Source organism: Plasmodium sp. gorilla clade G2 (assembly GCF_900097015.1).
Source record: "Plasmodium sp. gorilla clade G2 genome assembly, chromosome: 13".
NCBI lineage: Eukaryota > Apicomplexa > Aconoidasida > Haemosporida > Plasmodiidae > Plasmodium > Plasmodium adleri (nom. inval.).
In genome coordinates, this window is record NC_041705.1 from 400,954 (window position 1) to 417,500 (window position 16,547).

Below are 16,547 nucleotides of genomic sequence, written 5' to 3' on the forward strand. Positions count from 1 at the left end.
AATCAACTCGTAATATAAAATATATATATATGTATATATATATATATATATTTATTTATTTATTTATACTATATATTCACTTAATTTTTTTTTTTTTTTTTTTATTTCCCCATATGTTACAAAATATTTATTTATATAAACATATGATAATGTTCTAAAAAAATAATTTATTTCAATATATATATGTTCCTCGATTTTTTAAAAAATCAAACAAATAATATACAAGTTTATATTGTTTTTTTCTTTTTTTTTAATTTATTGAAATGAAATATATAAGGGTTGTTGTATAGATATATGCTAAAATATATTATATATATATATAAACAATGTGACTATATTTTATATATTTAAAATGTATACTTATATATATATATATATATATATATATATATATATATATTTTAATTAAACAAATAACGAAATATTATTATGAAGGATAACTTGTTATTTTTTTTTTACCTCACATTTAAAAAAAAAAAAAAAAAAAAAAAAAAAATATTATATATATATATAAAATAACATATATGTAATATAGTATATATGTATGTGCCCAATAAAAAAAAAAATATATATATATATATATATATATATATATTATATATATATTATTACATATATTTTTCAAAAGTAGGGTATAATATATATTATTATTCTCAAAAATTTTTTTTATTACATATTTAAAGAAAATAATATTTAAACTGATAATGTATATAATGAAATAATTATGTATGCTATGTCCTTTTCATTATTTTTATTAAAGATGCCTTTACTTATTCTTATATGTATAGTAAATGGCGTTTTTATGAAATTAGGAAATAGGTGATGAAGTATATATAAGAGTATTTTATATATAATATATATATATGAAAAAATATATATATATATATATATAATATATATTTTTTTTGTTGCAATAATTTACATACATACATACATACATACATACATACATACATACATACATACATATATATATATATATATATATCAACTCGTGTGTGTATTTTTTTTTTTTTTTTTTTTTTTTTTTTTTTTTTTTTTTTTTTTTATATATATATATAAAAATGCTCAAGCCTAATTTAACATGCTTTATGAAGAGATGTTCCATGTTATCGTGGAATAGAGTTGAAAAGAAAAATTTTGCTAGCGATAATTTAAGGTCTTTATCATTAAGAATGAAATCAGTTAAATCAATTCAAAAAATAACAAAAGCTATGAAGATGGTTGCTGCATCAAAATTTAAAGGAGATCAGAGAAGATTAGAAAATTGTAGTAATTTTTCTACACCTTTAGTTGATGTATTTAATAGATTAGATAAATTAGATATACATAAAAAGAATGAAGAATTAGCAATTATTGCAATTACATCAGATAAAGGATTATGTGGTAGTGTGAATTCATCAGTATCAAGATTATGTAAAAAGTTATTAGAAAATGAGCAAGTTAATAATGAGCTTGTTGATAATATAACACCAAATAAAATATATCTTTATGGTATTGGTGAAAAAATAAGATCTGCATTAAGTAGATTACATAGTGATAAATTTCAAGCTATTTATAATGAATATAATAAAATACCTATCAATTTTTTAACTTGTTCATATATTGCAGAACGTATAATAAATAATAATCATTCAAATATATTAATTATATATAATCATTTTAAATCAGCTATATCATTTGATACTCAAATCTTAAGTGTATTTTCACAAAAACAATTAAACAAAATTAATAAAAAAGAATTAGCTAGTTATGAATTCGAACCAGAAATGGATTATATCTTTAAAGATATATATCAATTCTATTTCACTTCCTTATTATATAATTGTATCATTCAAAATCTAGCATCAGAGCAGGTAAAATAAAAAAATATCACCATAATATAATATATATATGAGAATATAAATAGATGCGAAATATTACTATATGGAAATTTTTATATGGACTTATACATAAGAACATATGATTTTTTTTTTTTTTTTTCTTTTTACAAATATGTAATAACATATGAATATTTCCTTATACATATTTATTTTTTCTTTTAAGTCTGCTAGAATGACAGCTATGGATAATGCTTCTTCAAGTGCAACGGATATGCTTAATACTTTATCCTTAAGATATAATAGAGCAAGACAGGTAAATAGAAAAAAAAAAAAAAAAAAAAAAAAAAATACATACATAAATACATACATATATACATATACATATATATAATATTTTGACATATATTTATTTTATCATTTTTATTTATCCTTTAGTCTAAGATTACTTTAGAACTTATTGAAATTATATCAGGGGCTAATGCTTTATAGAACAATTCACAAAAAAAAAAAAAAATATATATATATATATATAATATATTCCAAATATATTATTGTGTAAATGTTATATAATTTTTTAAAGTATTAATTTTATAGATCCATCAAAAATAATTCCTTATCATATAGTTTATATTGAATCTCTTTTATATATACATTTTTATATTTTTAAATGCTACAATATATATATAATATGAATATTTTATTATTTTAATTTCCTTTTTTTTTATCATTTGATATATATATTATATATTTTTTTATTTATTTATTTATATTTGTATTTGTATATTTATATTATGCTTAATTTTTATATAACAATTAAAATATAATAATCCTTATTTAAAAAGGTGATATTAAAAAAATAAAAGGAAAGTTTAATATTTGTTTGTATATAATCATATAAATAATTCTTTATTATCCATAAGGTTGTAAATAATATACATCCAATCAAATTCAATCTTTATCTATATAAATATATATATATATATATATTTTACATATATATAATTTCTTAATATGCAAAAAATTTCCTTCTAATCTAACTATTACATTAAAAAATAATATATATATATGTATTATTTTTTATACGTAATATATTATATATATATAATATATATATTATATATACTTAATATGTAAAAAAAAAAAAAAAAAAAATAATAAATAAATAATAAAATATTTAAATATATATATATATATATATATATTACATATTATACATATATACATAATATATGTTTATTTTTTTTTTTTAAAAAGATAAACGTGTAAAAATATTTAAAAAAAAAAAATAGTGTGAATATAAATAATTTGATGATATTCTTATTATTTTATATATGCTTTAATTTTAATTATAGCTTCACAAGCAAATATGAACAAAACAAAAATTCATATTTTTATATGAAATGAGAAAAAAAAAAATATATTTTTTTTGTACATAAGATAAAAGAATAAATTTACTATTATTATTTATTTATTTTATTATTTTATTTTTATTTTTTTTAATAAAAGAAAGAACTTGTTAAAAAGTATGTATTTTATATATAAATAAATATATTGATAAATTAATATATTTATAAATATTATATATATAATGTATAAAAAAAGAGTGTTTATTTTATAATATTTAGAATTAATAATTATATATATTATATATAATATATATATGTTAAGAGTATAGAATTAAAAAGTCTATTCTAAACTCCATGGTTTTCTTTTTATATATTATAAATAAATAAATATATATATATATTATATTTTTTTTTTTGTTTTTTCGTTTTTGTAATATCTCCTAACAATATGATGGATTAATATATATATATATATATATGTATATGTAATATTATTGTATATATTTTATATTATGATAATTTTATTATGATCGTAATATTTATTTTAAAAAGTGAAGAAAGTAAAAGGTAGTCATTTTTATAGAGTATTTTTATATTTTTTACACAAAATATAAATGTAACATTATATATATATATATGTATTTTTTTTTTTTTGTTTATATATTTAATATGACTAAAAACCTTTTTCTTTGGGTTTACAGTTTAGAAGCTTGTAGTCCCCACGTTTGTATATTGTGAGATACTTGAAAATATTATACGTATTAATTTACTTTTGAAATTTTTTGTTTCTTTTTTTTTTTTTTTTTTTTTTTTTTTTTTGCTTTATTGAGAAATAATTTATATTAATAAAAAAGAGAAGGATATCTCACTATATGTTGCTTGTAATGTATATTCTGAAATTTACATAAAAATAAACATACACATAATATATATATATTTATATATTTATATATGTTTATTTTATCTCTGTGTTATTATATACATGTCCATTTGAAATATGAATAGAAAATTATGAACAAAGTAAAAATAAAATATACAGAATTAATAATATAAGATAAAAAAAAAAAAAATGGCATGCATAAGCGCTATCTTTATAATTGATTTAAAAGGAAAAGTAATAATTAATAGAAATTATAGAGGAGAAGTAAATGTAAATTTAACAGAGGTATTTTATAATTGTGTTATTGATCAAGAAGATAATTTAATAAAACCAATATTTCATGTGAACGGTTTGACATATTGTTGGGTAGCTCATAATAATATATATTTTTTAGCTGTAACACGTAAGAATAGTAATGCAACATTAATTATAGCATTTTTATATAAACTCATACAAGTATTAAAAGATTATTTTAAGGTTTTAGAAGAAGAAAGTATTAAAGATAATTTTGTAATTACATATGAATTATTAGATGAAATGATTGATAATGGATTTCCTCAATTAAGTGAAGTAAAAATATTAAGAGAATATATAAAAAATAAAGCACATCAACTAACAGTTAATAATTTTAAAATACCTTCAGCATTAACTAATTCTGTATCATGGAGAAATGAAGGTATTAAATATAAAAAAAATGAAATATTCTTAGATGTTGTTGAAAGTTTAAATATTATTATATCTTCTAATGGTACGGTTTTAAGAAGTGAAATTTTAGGATGTCTTAAAATGAAATCATATTTATCAGGTATGCCTGAATTAAAATTAGGATTAAATGATAAATTACTTTTTAATAAAAATCTTAATAATTATCCTAATTCAGCAAATAATAATGTTAATAATAAAACCAAACTTGTTGAATTAGAAGATATTAAATTTCATCAATGTGTTAGATTATCAAAATTTGAAAATGATAGAACTATTTCATTCATTCCTCCTGATGGGATTTTTAATTTAATGACTTATCGTTTAAGTACTCATGTCAAACCTTTATTTTGGCTAGATATTAATATTACAAAAAAGTCTCTAACAAAAATTGAATATACTGTTAAAGCAAAATCACAATTTAAAAATAAAAGTATAGCAAATAATGTCGAATTCCATCTACCAGTACCTGCTGATGTTGATTCACCACATTTTCAAACATACATAGGAACAGTCAAATATTATCCAGATAAAGATATTCTAATATGGAAAGTAAAACAATTTCAAGGACAAAAGGAATATATTATGAATGCCCAATTCGGTTTACCTTCTATTGTCTCAAATGAAAATAAAGATCTATATTATAAGAGACCAGTAAATATTAAATTTGAAATCCCATATTTCACAGTCTCAGGTATAACTGTAAGGTACTTAAAAATTATAGAAAAAAGTGGTTATCAAGCCTTGCCATGGGTCAGGTATATAACACAAAATGGAGACTATCAGGTCAGAATGTCATAGGAAAAGAAAATAAAATGAAACATATTAATTCATTAAAAAATGGTATAAATGAATATTTGATTAGTCATATATATATCATGTGAAAAAAAAAAAAAAAAAAAAAAAAAAAAGATGTTATCTCTCCAAAATTAAAGGTATAGATGAATATATATATATATATATATATATATGTGTATTTTATTTTTTCTTGTTTTTATTTATTAATATAATTTTTAAGAATATGTCAATTTTTGTGAACCAAAAAAAATTAAAAAAAACAAACGTTTTCAATGTTACATATATATATATGTTCCATTTGCCAAAAGGGAAACATTTGATGATTGTTCCAAGTAAAAAATTTTAATTTTATATATTTTTGCACAGCATTTATCTTCAATATATGTATATATTTATATATTTATTTATTTATTTATATGATTGTTTAGATGTAGTGTAAAATATTTTGAAATAAATCAAAAAAAAACTTTTTTTTTTTTTTTTTTTCCCTTTAATTTTTAAAGTTTATATAAAATGTACAATTAAAAAAAAAAAAAAAAAAAAAAAAGAAATAAAAATAAAAATAAAAATAAAAATAAAAATAAAAATAAAAATAAAAATAGAAATAGAAATAGAAAGATAGAAAGAAAGAAAGCAAATATTTTATTCAAAAACAATTTTTTAAAAAAAATAAATATTATATATATAAATATTTTTATTTATATATTTTCTAAAAAAAAAGAAAAAATAGAAGATTCACTTGATAAAGAAATATACACATAAATGCATATATTTTTTTTTGGTAGTGATAAATACAAAATGTTATTAAGACATAAGTAGATTAGGTTTATTTATTTTTATTTTTTTATGTTTATTTGTCTATCTGTCTATCCTTTTGTCAACCTGTTTTATATTCCTACATATATATATATATATATATATATTTATATATATATATTTAATTTGTTTAGTTGCCCCCCCCCCAAATTACAATTAAACTAATTGTATACCATATATTTTCCCGTTGCTGAGAATTGCTTACATCCATGTATGACCTTATTAATTGCTAATAATAGATCTTTCTCTGTAATAGTTTTTCTTCTTGCTCTTATAGCAAACATACCTGCTTCAGTGCAGACACTTCTTATATCCGAACCTGTACTGTTAGGACATAATCTAGCTAAAAGTTCAAATCTTACATCTCTACTCATATTCATAGTATTAGCATGTATTTTAAATATATGTGTTCTACCTTCTAAATCTGGTAAACTGAATTCAATTCTACGATCAATTCTACCAGGTCTTACTAATGCACTATCTAAGGTATCTGGCCTATTAGTAGCCATCAGTACCTTAATATTACCTCTATTATCAAATCCATCTAATTGATTAACAATTTCTAACATTGTTCTTTGTACTTCATGATCTCCATGAGCACTTTCATCACCTCTTGAACCTCCAATAGCATCAACTTCATCAATAAATAAAATACAAGCCTTTTTAGATTTTGCCATTTGAAATAATTCTCTAACCATTCTAGCCCCTTCTCCAACATATTTCTGAACCAATTCTGAACCAATCACACAAATAAAACATGCATCAGTTCTATTAGCAATAGCCCTAGCTGTTAAGGTTTTACCAGTACCTGGAGGACCATATAATAATACTCCTTTAGGTGGATCAATACCTAAGGTTACAAATCTTTCAGGTTGTAATAATGGCATTTCAACAACCTCTCTTAATTTTTCTAACTGTTCTTTACATCCACCAATATCATTATAAGTAATATCAGGTTTTTCTTCAACAGTCATCATAGTAACACTTGGATCAATTTTTGGAGGTAATAATATTTGAATTTTATATTTAGTACGATCAACACCTACTCTCATTCCTTCTTCAATATCACTTGGAGCTACCTTATCTCCTAATCCTACTACAAATTTAGCTATTTGTTTTACATTAATAATATATTTTGTTTGATCAGTGTCAGCATTAATAATTTTTGTACATCTAGCAACTTGTAAAGGTTGTTCTTCATTTAACATCTGCTTATCTAATTGTAAATCCCATTGATTCGGTAAGCACAATCCTGTATCACTTTCTCTTACACCACATAATTTATTTATATTAACAAGGAGTCCTGATATGTCTCCTTCTACCTTTTTAATGGTCTTCGAATATGGACCAGAGCCCTAAAAAAAAAAAAAAATAAAATAAAATAAAATAAAATAAAAAAATATATGGACAATATAAAAAATTAAACAAATAAATAAATATATATATATATATATATATATATGAATATATTTGCACACGTATACACATAAAACATATATTTTATAATCATTCCATTGTAAAGAATTGCCATTCATACAATATTCATTTTTTCTTAAAAATTAAAGCATATAATAAATTACATAAATATATATATATATATATATATATAATTGTGTTCAGGTAAACAAAACGAAAAAATATAACATATATATCAAATATATTATATATATATATATATATTTTTATTTTATTACATATGATTTCAATATATTTATATCTTCATCATCTAATGGCTTCGATTGAGTGGTAGTTTCTTCTTCCATATTTAATACGGACTCATAAATCTTAATAAATAAATTTATTATTTTTTTTTTTTTTTTTCTTCTTTCTTTTTTATTTTTTTCTATGAAAATCAAAATGTAAAAACATGTGAATGAATTTTTCTTTCTTTTGAAAAAATTATATTTCAAAAAATTATGATCAAAGAAAGAAAAAAATAATTATAAATTAAAAAGAAAAAATAAATATTTGTATTTTTAAAATATATGAAAATATTATTTTTTCTTTTATATATATATAATATATATATAATATGTATTTATTATTTTATACGTACTTCATTTTATATATATTATATATGTATCAATTTTTTTTATTATTTTATTTATTATTTTTTAAATTTGTAATGAACAGAAAAAAAAAATATATATATATATTATATTTTTAATGTAATTATTTTATAAAATAATTTAAAAAAAAAATTAGAATAAAATATATTTTTTTTTTTTTTTTTATTTATATTATATTTTCAATCCATATAATATATTTTATGCGAACATTTAAAAAAAAAACATTATTATATATATATATATATTATATATATATATATATATATATTATATATATATATGTCATATATATATCTTTTGTTATAAAACATTATTTCATATATTCTTTTTAAAAGAACAGATTAGGAAAGAAAATAATAAAAGGAGAATATATAATATTAAGAATTTATACTAAAAAAAATGTAAAAAAAACGAAAATATTTATAATGACGACTTCTTTAAAAATTTTATTTATGAATGTATTTATGTATATATTACAGAATAAATGAACAAATGGTATTTCAAATTTGTTTTTTTTTTTTTATATTGAATATATGATAAAGATTTAAAACATTAATAAAAGCATTTGAAAGAATAACCTATTATGAATAATTATAAATATTTACAATATAAATATATATATGTATATTATATGTATTTATGTATGTATATATGTGTATTATTAAAAAGGACAATTTCATATTTATTTTAGTTGCTTTTTATTTTGTTTTTTTTTTTTTTTTTTCCTCATATTTTTCATATAATATTATATTTAGAATATCTAAAAAACAAACATAGATCTAAAATGTTTATTTAACACATAGTTTGAATATTTATATTTCAGATGTTGTTAAAATATAATTATGAAATGAAAGAGGCGTTATGTAGTTTCATAATAATATGTATATATAATGTTTAAAAAAATATATACCGATTTATAAAACTATTTATTTATTTTTATTTATTTATTTTTTGTTTAATATATCATATAATATTTATCCGACTTGAATAAAAATCTTTTATTTTCTTGGTTCTTCCTTTTATTTTTATTTAATATTTATTATTTTTTTTCTTTTAATTACACCAATATAGATTATAAATATGAGTAATAATTTTGGGTGTATGTAATATAAAATAAATACACATATTTATATATTATTTACACATATATATATATTTTTAATTCTGTATAAAAATAATTTTTTTTTCTTAAAATAATATTTTTAAAAATTACTATTATATATATAAAATGTACCTTACATGTAAAATATCATTTGAAAAAATAAATTTTTTTTTTTTTTTTTTTTTATGTATGAAAAATATGAATTGTGGTAAATAATAAAAATATTTTATTTGTAATAAACATATAAATATATATACATATATAAATATATACTTAAATATATTTAAATATATTTAGCTATATATATATATATATATATATATATATATATATAGAACAATATATTTTTCAATGTTTTCATCATGCATTTATTCAACACCAAAAAATATTTTTTGTAGATGAAAAAATATACATAAACATATTTTTCTTTTTCTATCTTATATATAAAAATATATATAATATAATATAACATATATATTTTTATGCATTTTATATATAAAATTATTTTATTGTTTTGTTATTTTAAAATTTCTTTTTTTTTTTTTTTTTTTTTCTTATTGAAAATTTATATATAAGGAATATATTTATGAATAAAAAATATATATATCCATTTTTTTTTTTTTTTTTTTTTTTTTTTAAACATGCATATTACATATATATACAGAATTATATTAAATCAATGATTTATTATATATTATATGATATATATATATATATATATATATATATATATATATATATATTTTATATATATATATTTTATATATATATATATTTTTATAATATATGTTATTTATAAATTAATAAATATATATATAATAAATAAAAAAGTATATAAATATATTATATTTTAAATAAGAATTTTTTCTTTTTGAATGTAAATTTTAAAACTTTTAACTTTTGTTTTTTGTTTTATATTTTTTCTTTTTCTTATTCTTTTTTTTCTTTTTTTTTTTATTTTTCAATTTTGATTATTCCTATCCGTATATTTAAAAAAATATATATATTTTTTATATATTTATAATATTTTTATTTTTTCCTATAAACAAGAAAAAGAAAAAGAAAAAAAAAAAAAAAAAATATTCACATATATATATAATATTAATGTCCCTATATAATCATTTAAATTTATTTTTGTAATTTTAAATGTAAAAATATATATATATATATATATATATATATATATATATATATATATATAATATGTATATAATAATTTAATTATTATTTTAAAATTATTTTTATTATAATTAAAATGCTATATCATAATATTAATGTTATGTATACCAAAGAAAAAATATATATATAAATAAATATATATATATATATATATATTTATATATTTTGATAAGTTTATAAGTACGATGAAAGGAAGGAATAATAATCATGAGAAGAATATAGAGAATGAGAAAGAAATATATAACGTGAAAGAAGATCAAAATGTAAAGGATAGTAATGATAATATGAAGAATGATGAATTTATTTTACATCATGACAATTTAAAAGATATAGAAAATATGAATAAACAAAATGAAAATTATATTAAATGTACAAATAAAATTGAAAGTCATACAAATAATCACAATAATAATAATAATGATAATGGATTTTATAGAGATCATAAAAGGTTAGCTTCTTCATATGATTATGAAACATCAGAAGTAGTAGATACATATGAAGAAGGAAGCAATAAGTGCTACCAACCATCTAACAATATAAATAATAATTTAATGTTAAAACAAAGTTATATGAATAATACAAATGAAGAATATTATAAAACAGATAGTCTACAAAATACTCCATATTGTCAACTGGAATATATTAACAACATAAATGAACCATATAATAATATAAATAATGAATGTTTACAAAATAATATAAATAAAACGGGGGATATAACTAATCATATAATAGTACAAGAAGAAAGAGAAATAGAAAATATAGAAACAGAAGATAATGATAATGTTATTAATAAAGAACAAAATATAAAAAGAGAAGATTCAGAAAAGAAAAATGAAATGGGTTATATAAAGGATGAAACAAATAATATTTTTTCAAGTGATCAGATTAATTATGTAATAAGTGATGAAAAAAATGATCTCTCATCAAGTGATCACAATAAGTATGTAACAAGTGACGAAAAAAATGATCTCTCATCAAGTGATCACAATAAGTATGTAACAAGTGACGAAAAAAATGATCTATCATCAAACGATTTGAATAATTCCTTAAGAAGTGACGAAAAAAATGATCTGTCATCAAGTGATCACAATAAGTATGTAACAAGTGACGAAAAAAATGATCTATCATCAAGCGATTTGAATAATTCCTTAAGAAATGACGAAAAAAATGATCTATCATCAAGCGATTTGAATAATTCCTTAAAAAGTGACGAAAAAAATGAACTATCATCAAACGATCCGAATAATTCCTTAAAAAGTGACAAAAATATTTATATTTCTACAAACGATAAGAATAATCCTATACGGTGTGATAAAATTAATTATATTTCATCTAATGATAAGAATAATCAAGTAAGATGTGATAAAAAAATATATATTTCATCTAATGATAGTCAAAGTGATTCCTTACCAAAGAAATCGATACGAAATAATGTTGAAGAATTTATAAAAAGAAAACTTATGGAAAATGAAGATATGGCAAATAAATTTAATGTGTTTCATATAGGTATAAACAAAATCGAAGCCCTTAAGGATTTATATAGAGAATGTAAAAATAATTTTAATAAAAGCCTTAGAGAAAAAATAAATAAATTACATGAATTAAGAAAATATTATAATGAAGGTATATTTGAAAGGAATATAAGTGTTGATTATATTACCAATGCAGAAAAATTAAATGCTATAAAAAAAGAAAGATTGTCAAGATTATTTTTATATATTGAAGATATACATAAAGTAAAACAAGCATTAAAAGCAAAACAACATAATGATTTAGAATTAGAACATGATGAAAAAAAAGAATATTTTTATGATGCTTATGAAGATATAGAAGATTTCTTTATATTCGATCATGCACTTTCTTGTTTAAATAATGATGTTGAAACAATTTTTACAGAATGTGAAAATTCTTCTTTTTTTCGAGAAGATTCAAGTATTGATAATTTCTTAGATGAAGTAAGTAGTAAAGCAGATGAAGATTATAATAGGTTAAATATATTTGCAAGATTTTCTTTAAAAAATTATTACTTCTTTGATATAAATAAAAACTTATGTTCCATTTATGCATGTACACCTATGATTATTAAAAAATTTGCAGAAAAAATTAATTCTTATAATATAACAAAAAATGAAAAAGACATAAATAATGATAATGATAATCTCGAAAAAAATGATTTAGATTTTACTATTGATTCAAACAATAATGAAAAACGTAATATATATGCCAGTTGTGGACTTGAGAGTAATCATAATTTAGATGCATACGTACAATTTCATTGTGATAAGTGGCAAGAAAATATGTATGATGTTGTTGAAGTTAATAGTCTTGAATTAGATTTTAATAGATTAAAATGTAATATAATGTAATTCGTGTTATATCTGTATATTCTTACATGTCTTAATATGACATATTAGGAATTAAAATAAATTATTATAATATAATATAATATAATATAATATTTTTAAGTTAATTATTATTTATTTAATTTTTGTGTTTATACCTAATTATTTATTTATTTATTTATTTATTTATTTATTTATTTTTATTTTATTTTATTATTTTTTTTGTGTTTAATTTTTAAATAATAAAAAGAATTTAAAATATTCACATTTTTGAATGTATAAATTTATTTTTTGTATTTTCTTGTTTTTGTTTTTTAAGAATGAATATATATGTAAATTAAAAGAAAAATAAATATGTATATATATATATATATATATATATCTACAAATGAATTATATATATATATATATATATATATATAACTTTTGCAAAAGATATATGCATATATATTCATCTATGTATACGTATATTTTTTTTTTCTTTTGTTTTTATGATTCATTATATATTTAAGCGTATATACATTATATAATATACATATATAATGTATTCATTTATTATTCATAAAAAAAATGTGTATAATCTCATTTCAATGTTATGTATTATTAATGTTGTCATTATAATAATAATAATTATTATTATTATTCTAATTAATTATTTTGTGTTTTGTGTTTTTATCCTTTATATTTTAATTATTATAATGACTTTTATAAAGTGTTTTAAATATACAAATATAAAATAAAAAAAAAAAAAAAAAATGTTTTGTTCAATAGAATGATAAACTTTGATAAAATGGAATGTGACAACCATATTTGTTCTATATAGAAAATATAATTAAAAACAAACTTTTTTTTAACAATATAATAAGAGTTTAATAACAAATTAGTAGGTTAATTATGTGTATAAAAATATTAATTAGAACTCCCTTTTAATAAAAGGGGTTCAATGAAAAAAAAGAAAAAAAAAAAAAAGAAATGTATATGTATATATATATATATATATATAATAATTAACAAAATAGGAAACATATTTTTTAAATTTCCATTTAAATAAAAAAATACAAGATAAATATTATAATTATGCCAAATGTGTATAATATATATATATATTTATGGCGAGAGTATTATTATAAATTTCAAAATCATTATATAATGAACAAAAAGAAACGAAAAAAAATAAAACATTTATTTAAACAGGGTAACCTAAGGAGTAAAAATGACATATGTATATAAATATATATATATATATATATATATATATATATATATATATATATATATTTATTTATTTACTTCCATTTGTCTTTCCTTTCTTAGAATATTTTTCTACAATCTGTTTTCCATAAGGGTCATCATAAGTCAATGTTTTTAAGTAATGTACAATATCAACCCTTTCTTGCAAATTCGATAAACCCTTAAAATTCATACCAATATGTGACTCAACAAATTGTTGTGGATTTTTCATATACTTAAGTAAATTCACATCATTCCATATTATTCCTGATGTATATAAATCTGGAGATGTTTGAAAAGGTGAATTACCTTTACTCATTCCTGCTGTTCTATTATATACATTAAATAATGTAGGTCCCCAACTGGTAAATCCTGAATTTGTCTGACTATTATCAGGTGCTATCGAATGACATTGCTTACAATGCTTTTTAAATAATTTCTCTCCTCTTACTTTATCACCTGGAGGTAATACGAAATCATCCGGAAATTCATCATCTAACTTGCCTTTTTTTTTATAACCACCTATATTCATTATGTTCTTCTTTACTATTATTATCAAATAACAAACATATAAAATATAATTTATACATATATATATATATATATATATATATATATATATAATTGCTAATTTTATTTTTTGTTAACTAGCTATATATATATATTTTTTTTTTTTATCAACTAGCTATTTTTTTTTTTTTTTTTCCTTAACATATTGATATGTCTCTTTTTTTTTTTTTTTTTTTTTTTTTTTTTATTATTTGAATTGTAACATTATAAATTTATATCTATATATATATATATATATATATATATATATATATATATACATATATGTTGTTAAATTGATCATATTTAAAAATAAATTTAATTCTCCCTAATGATACAAAAAAATAATTACATATATATATATTTTTAATGGGTAAGAATATTTTAAAATGTCATTAAAAAATTTTCATTTTATATACATATTAATTTCTTTTGAGCATCTATAGATTTTATTCCTTTCTCAATATAAAAAGAATGATTACATAAATGCTTTTGAATATGTTAGGGGACACCAATTTAATTTAAAAAATATATTTTTTTCTTATATGTTACTACATAAATACATATATATATATATATATATATATAATAAAAGTAGAATTCTTTTTATTTTTATTTTTATTTTTTTTTGTAAAACAATTTAATGACGATAAAATTTTCTCGCCATAATATGAATAATTCAAAATGAACAATTAAAAAAAAAAAATAATAAATGATAAATATGTATTATTTCTTCAAACTTATATAAAGATTATTCATTTATATTATTTCTAATATTCTACGTTATGTATATATTATAAAGAAATAATCCTTTATTAATAAAGATATGTTTTAGGAATTATATTTAAAATAAAAATAGAACGTAAAAAAAATTATCACATACTTTTTGTTTTATGAATATGTATTTTTTTTTTTTTTTTTTTTTCTTAAGAAATATTTATAATTATTATTTCTTAAATATTATAAGGTAGGGAATCTTTTATGAATTATTATAAAAATAAAATGTATTAATATATGATTGATAAAAAAAAAAAAAAAAAAAAAAAAAAATGACACACCTATACCATTTTATATATTCTTATTTTGGATTTTTGAACCGTTATATAATAATTTAAAATTCGGATATAATCTTTTATATGGATAAAAGGAGAATATGAATTATATTATATTATACATATATATATATATATATATATATATATATATATATATATATATATATATATCTCAGAATGATAAAACATATTTATATATTCACCAGCTAATTTTCTACAAAATTAAAATATATCAGCAACAACAATAAATATGAAAAATATAATGTTTCTCTTTGTATTTAATTATTTATACAAAAAAATATATGATTAATATAATATTAAATATAGGATTAAAATAATTATTACACAGATGGAAAATATGGTTTTCTTATGAAAAGGTGTTTTATATTAACCCTAAAAATAATAAGAATATATTTTTTTCAATTCATTTTAACTACACACGAATACATTTCAGGAATGAAATATATATATATTATATATGTATATCTTTATTTTTATTATTTTATATTATATATATATATATATATATATATATATATATATTTTTTATGTTTTTTTTTAAAAAAAAAAGGATTTATATATAAATTAGAATGATATTTTTATTTCATAAAATACATAAAAAAATAAAATAATAATAAAATTTATAAGTTCCT

General features: G+C 17.5%; 5 protein-coding genes across 5 annotated transcripts; 3 read left to right on the forward strand and 2 right to left on the reverse strand.

Moving 5' to 3' along the window:
- Window positions 1–1,064: 1,064 nt before the first annotated feature.
- PADL01_1310200 (ATP synthase subunit gamma, mitochondrial) lies at window positions 1,065–2,312 on the forward strand (the record flags this gene model as incomplete). The annotated part of the gene is made up of 3 exons (XM_028683631.1): window positions 1,065–1,856; window positions 2,047–2,136; window positions 2,259–2,312. The coding sequence occupies 3 exons, from the start codon at window positions 1,065–1,067 to the stop codon at window positions 2,310–2,312; spliced, it is 936 nt and encodes a 311-aa protein (XP_028539790.1).
- Window positions 2,313–4,238: 1,926 nt separating this feature from the next.
- PADL01_1310300 (AP-1 complex subunit mu-1) lies at window positions 4,239–5,552 on the forward strand (the record flags this gene model as incomplete). Its single annotated transcript, XM_028683632.1, has 1 exon — window positions 4,239–5,552. One exon carries the CDS (start codon window positions 4,239–4,241, stop codon window positions 5,550–5,552), a length of 1,314 nt encoding a protein of 437 aa, XP_028539791.1.
- Window positions 5,553–6,526: 974 nt separating this feature from the next.
- PADL01_1310400 (26S protease regulatory subunit 7, putative) lies at window positions 6,527–8,128 on the reverse strand (the record flags this gene model as incomplete). The annotated part of the gene is made up of 2 exons (XM_028683633.1): window positions 6,527–7,720; window positions 8,060–8,128. 2 exons carry the CDS (start codon window positions 8,126–8,128, stop codon window positions 6,527–6,529), a joined length of 1,263 nt encoding a protein of 420 aa, XP_028539792.1.
- A 2,772-nt stretch (window positions 8,129–10,900) lies between these two features.
- On the forward strand, window positions 10,901–13,084 carry PADL01_1310500 (conserved Plasmodium protein, unknown function; the record flags this gene model as incomplete). The annotated part of the gene is made up of 1 exon (XM_028683634.1): window positions 10,901–13,084. The coding sequence occupies one exon, from the start codon at window positions 10,901–10,903 to the stop codon at window positions 13,082–13,084; it is 2,184 nt and encodes a 727-aa protein (XP_028539793.1).
- A 1,258-nt stretch (window positions 13,085–14,342) lies between these two features.
- Window positions 14,343–14,822, reverse strand: PADL01_1310600 (cytochrome c2 precursor, putative; the record flags this gene model as incomplete). Its single annotated transcript, XM_028683635.1, has 1 exon — window positions 14,343–14,822. One exon carries the CDS (start codon window positions 14,820–14,822, stop codon window positions 14,343–14,345), a length of 480 nt encoding a protein of 159 aa, XP_028539794.1.
- Between the last annotated feature and the right edge of the window lie 1,725 nt (window positions 14,823–16,547).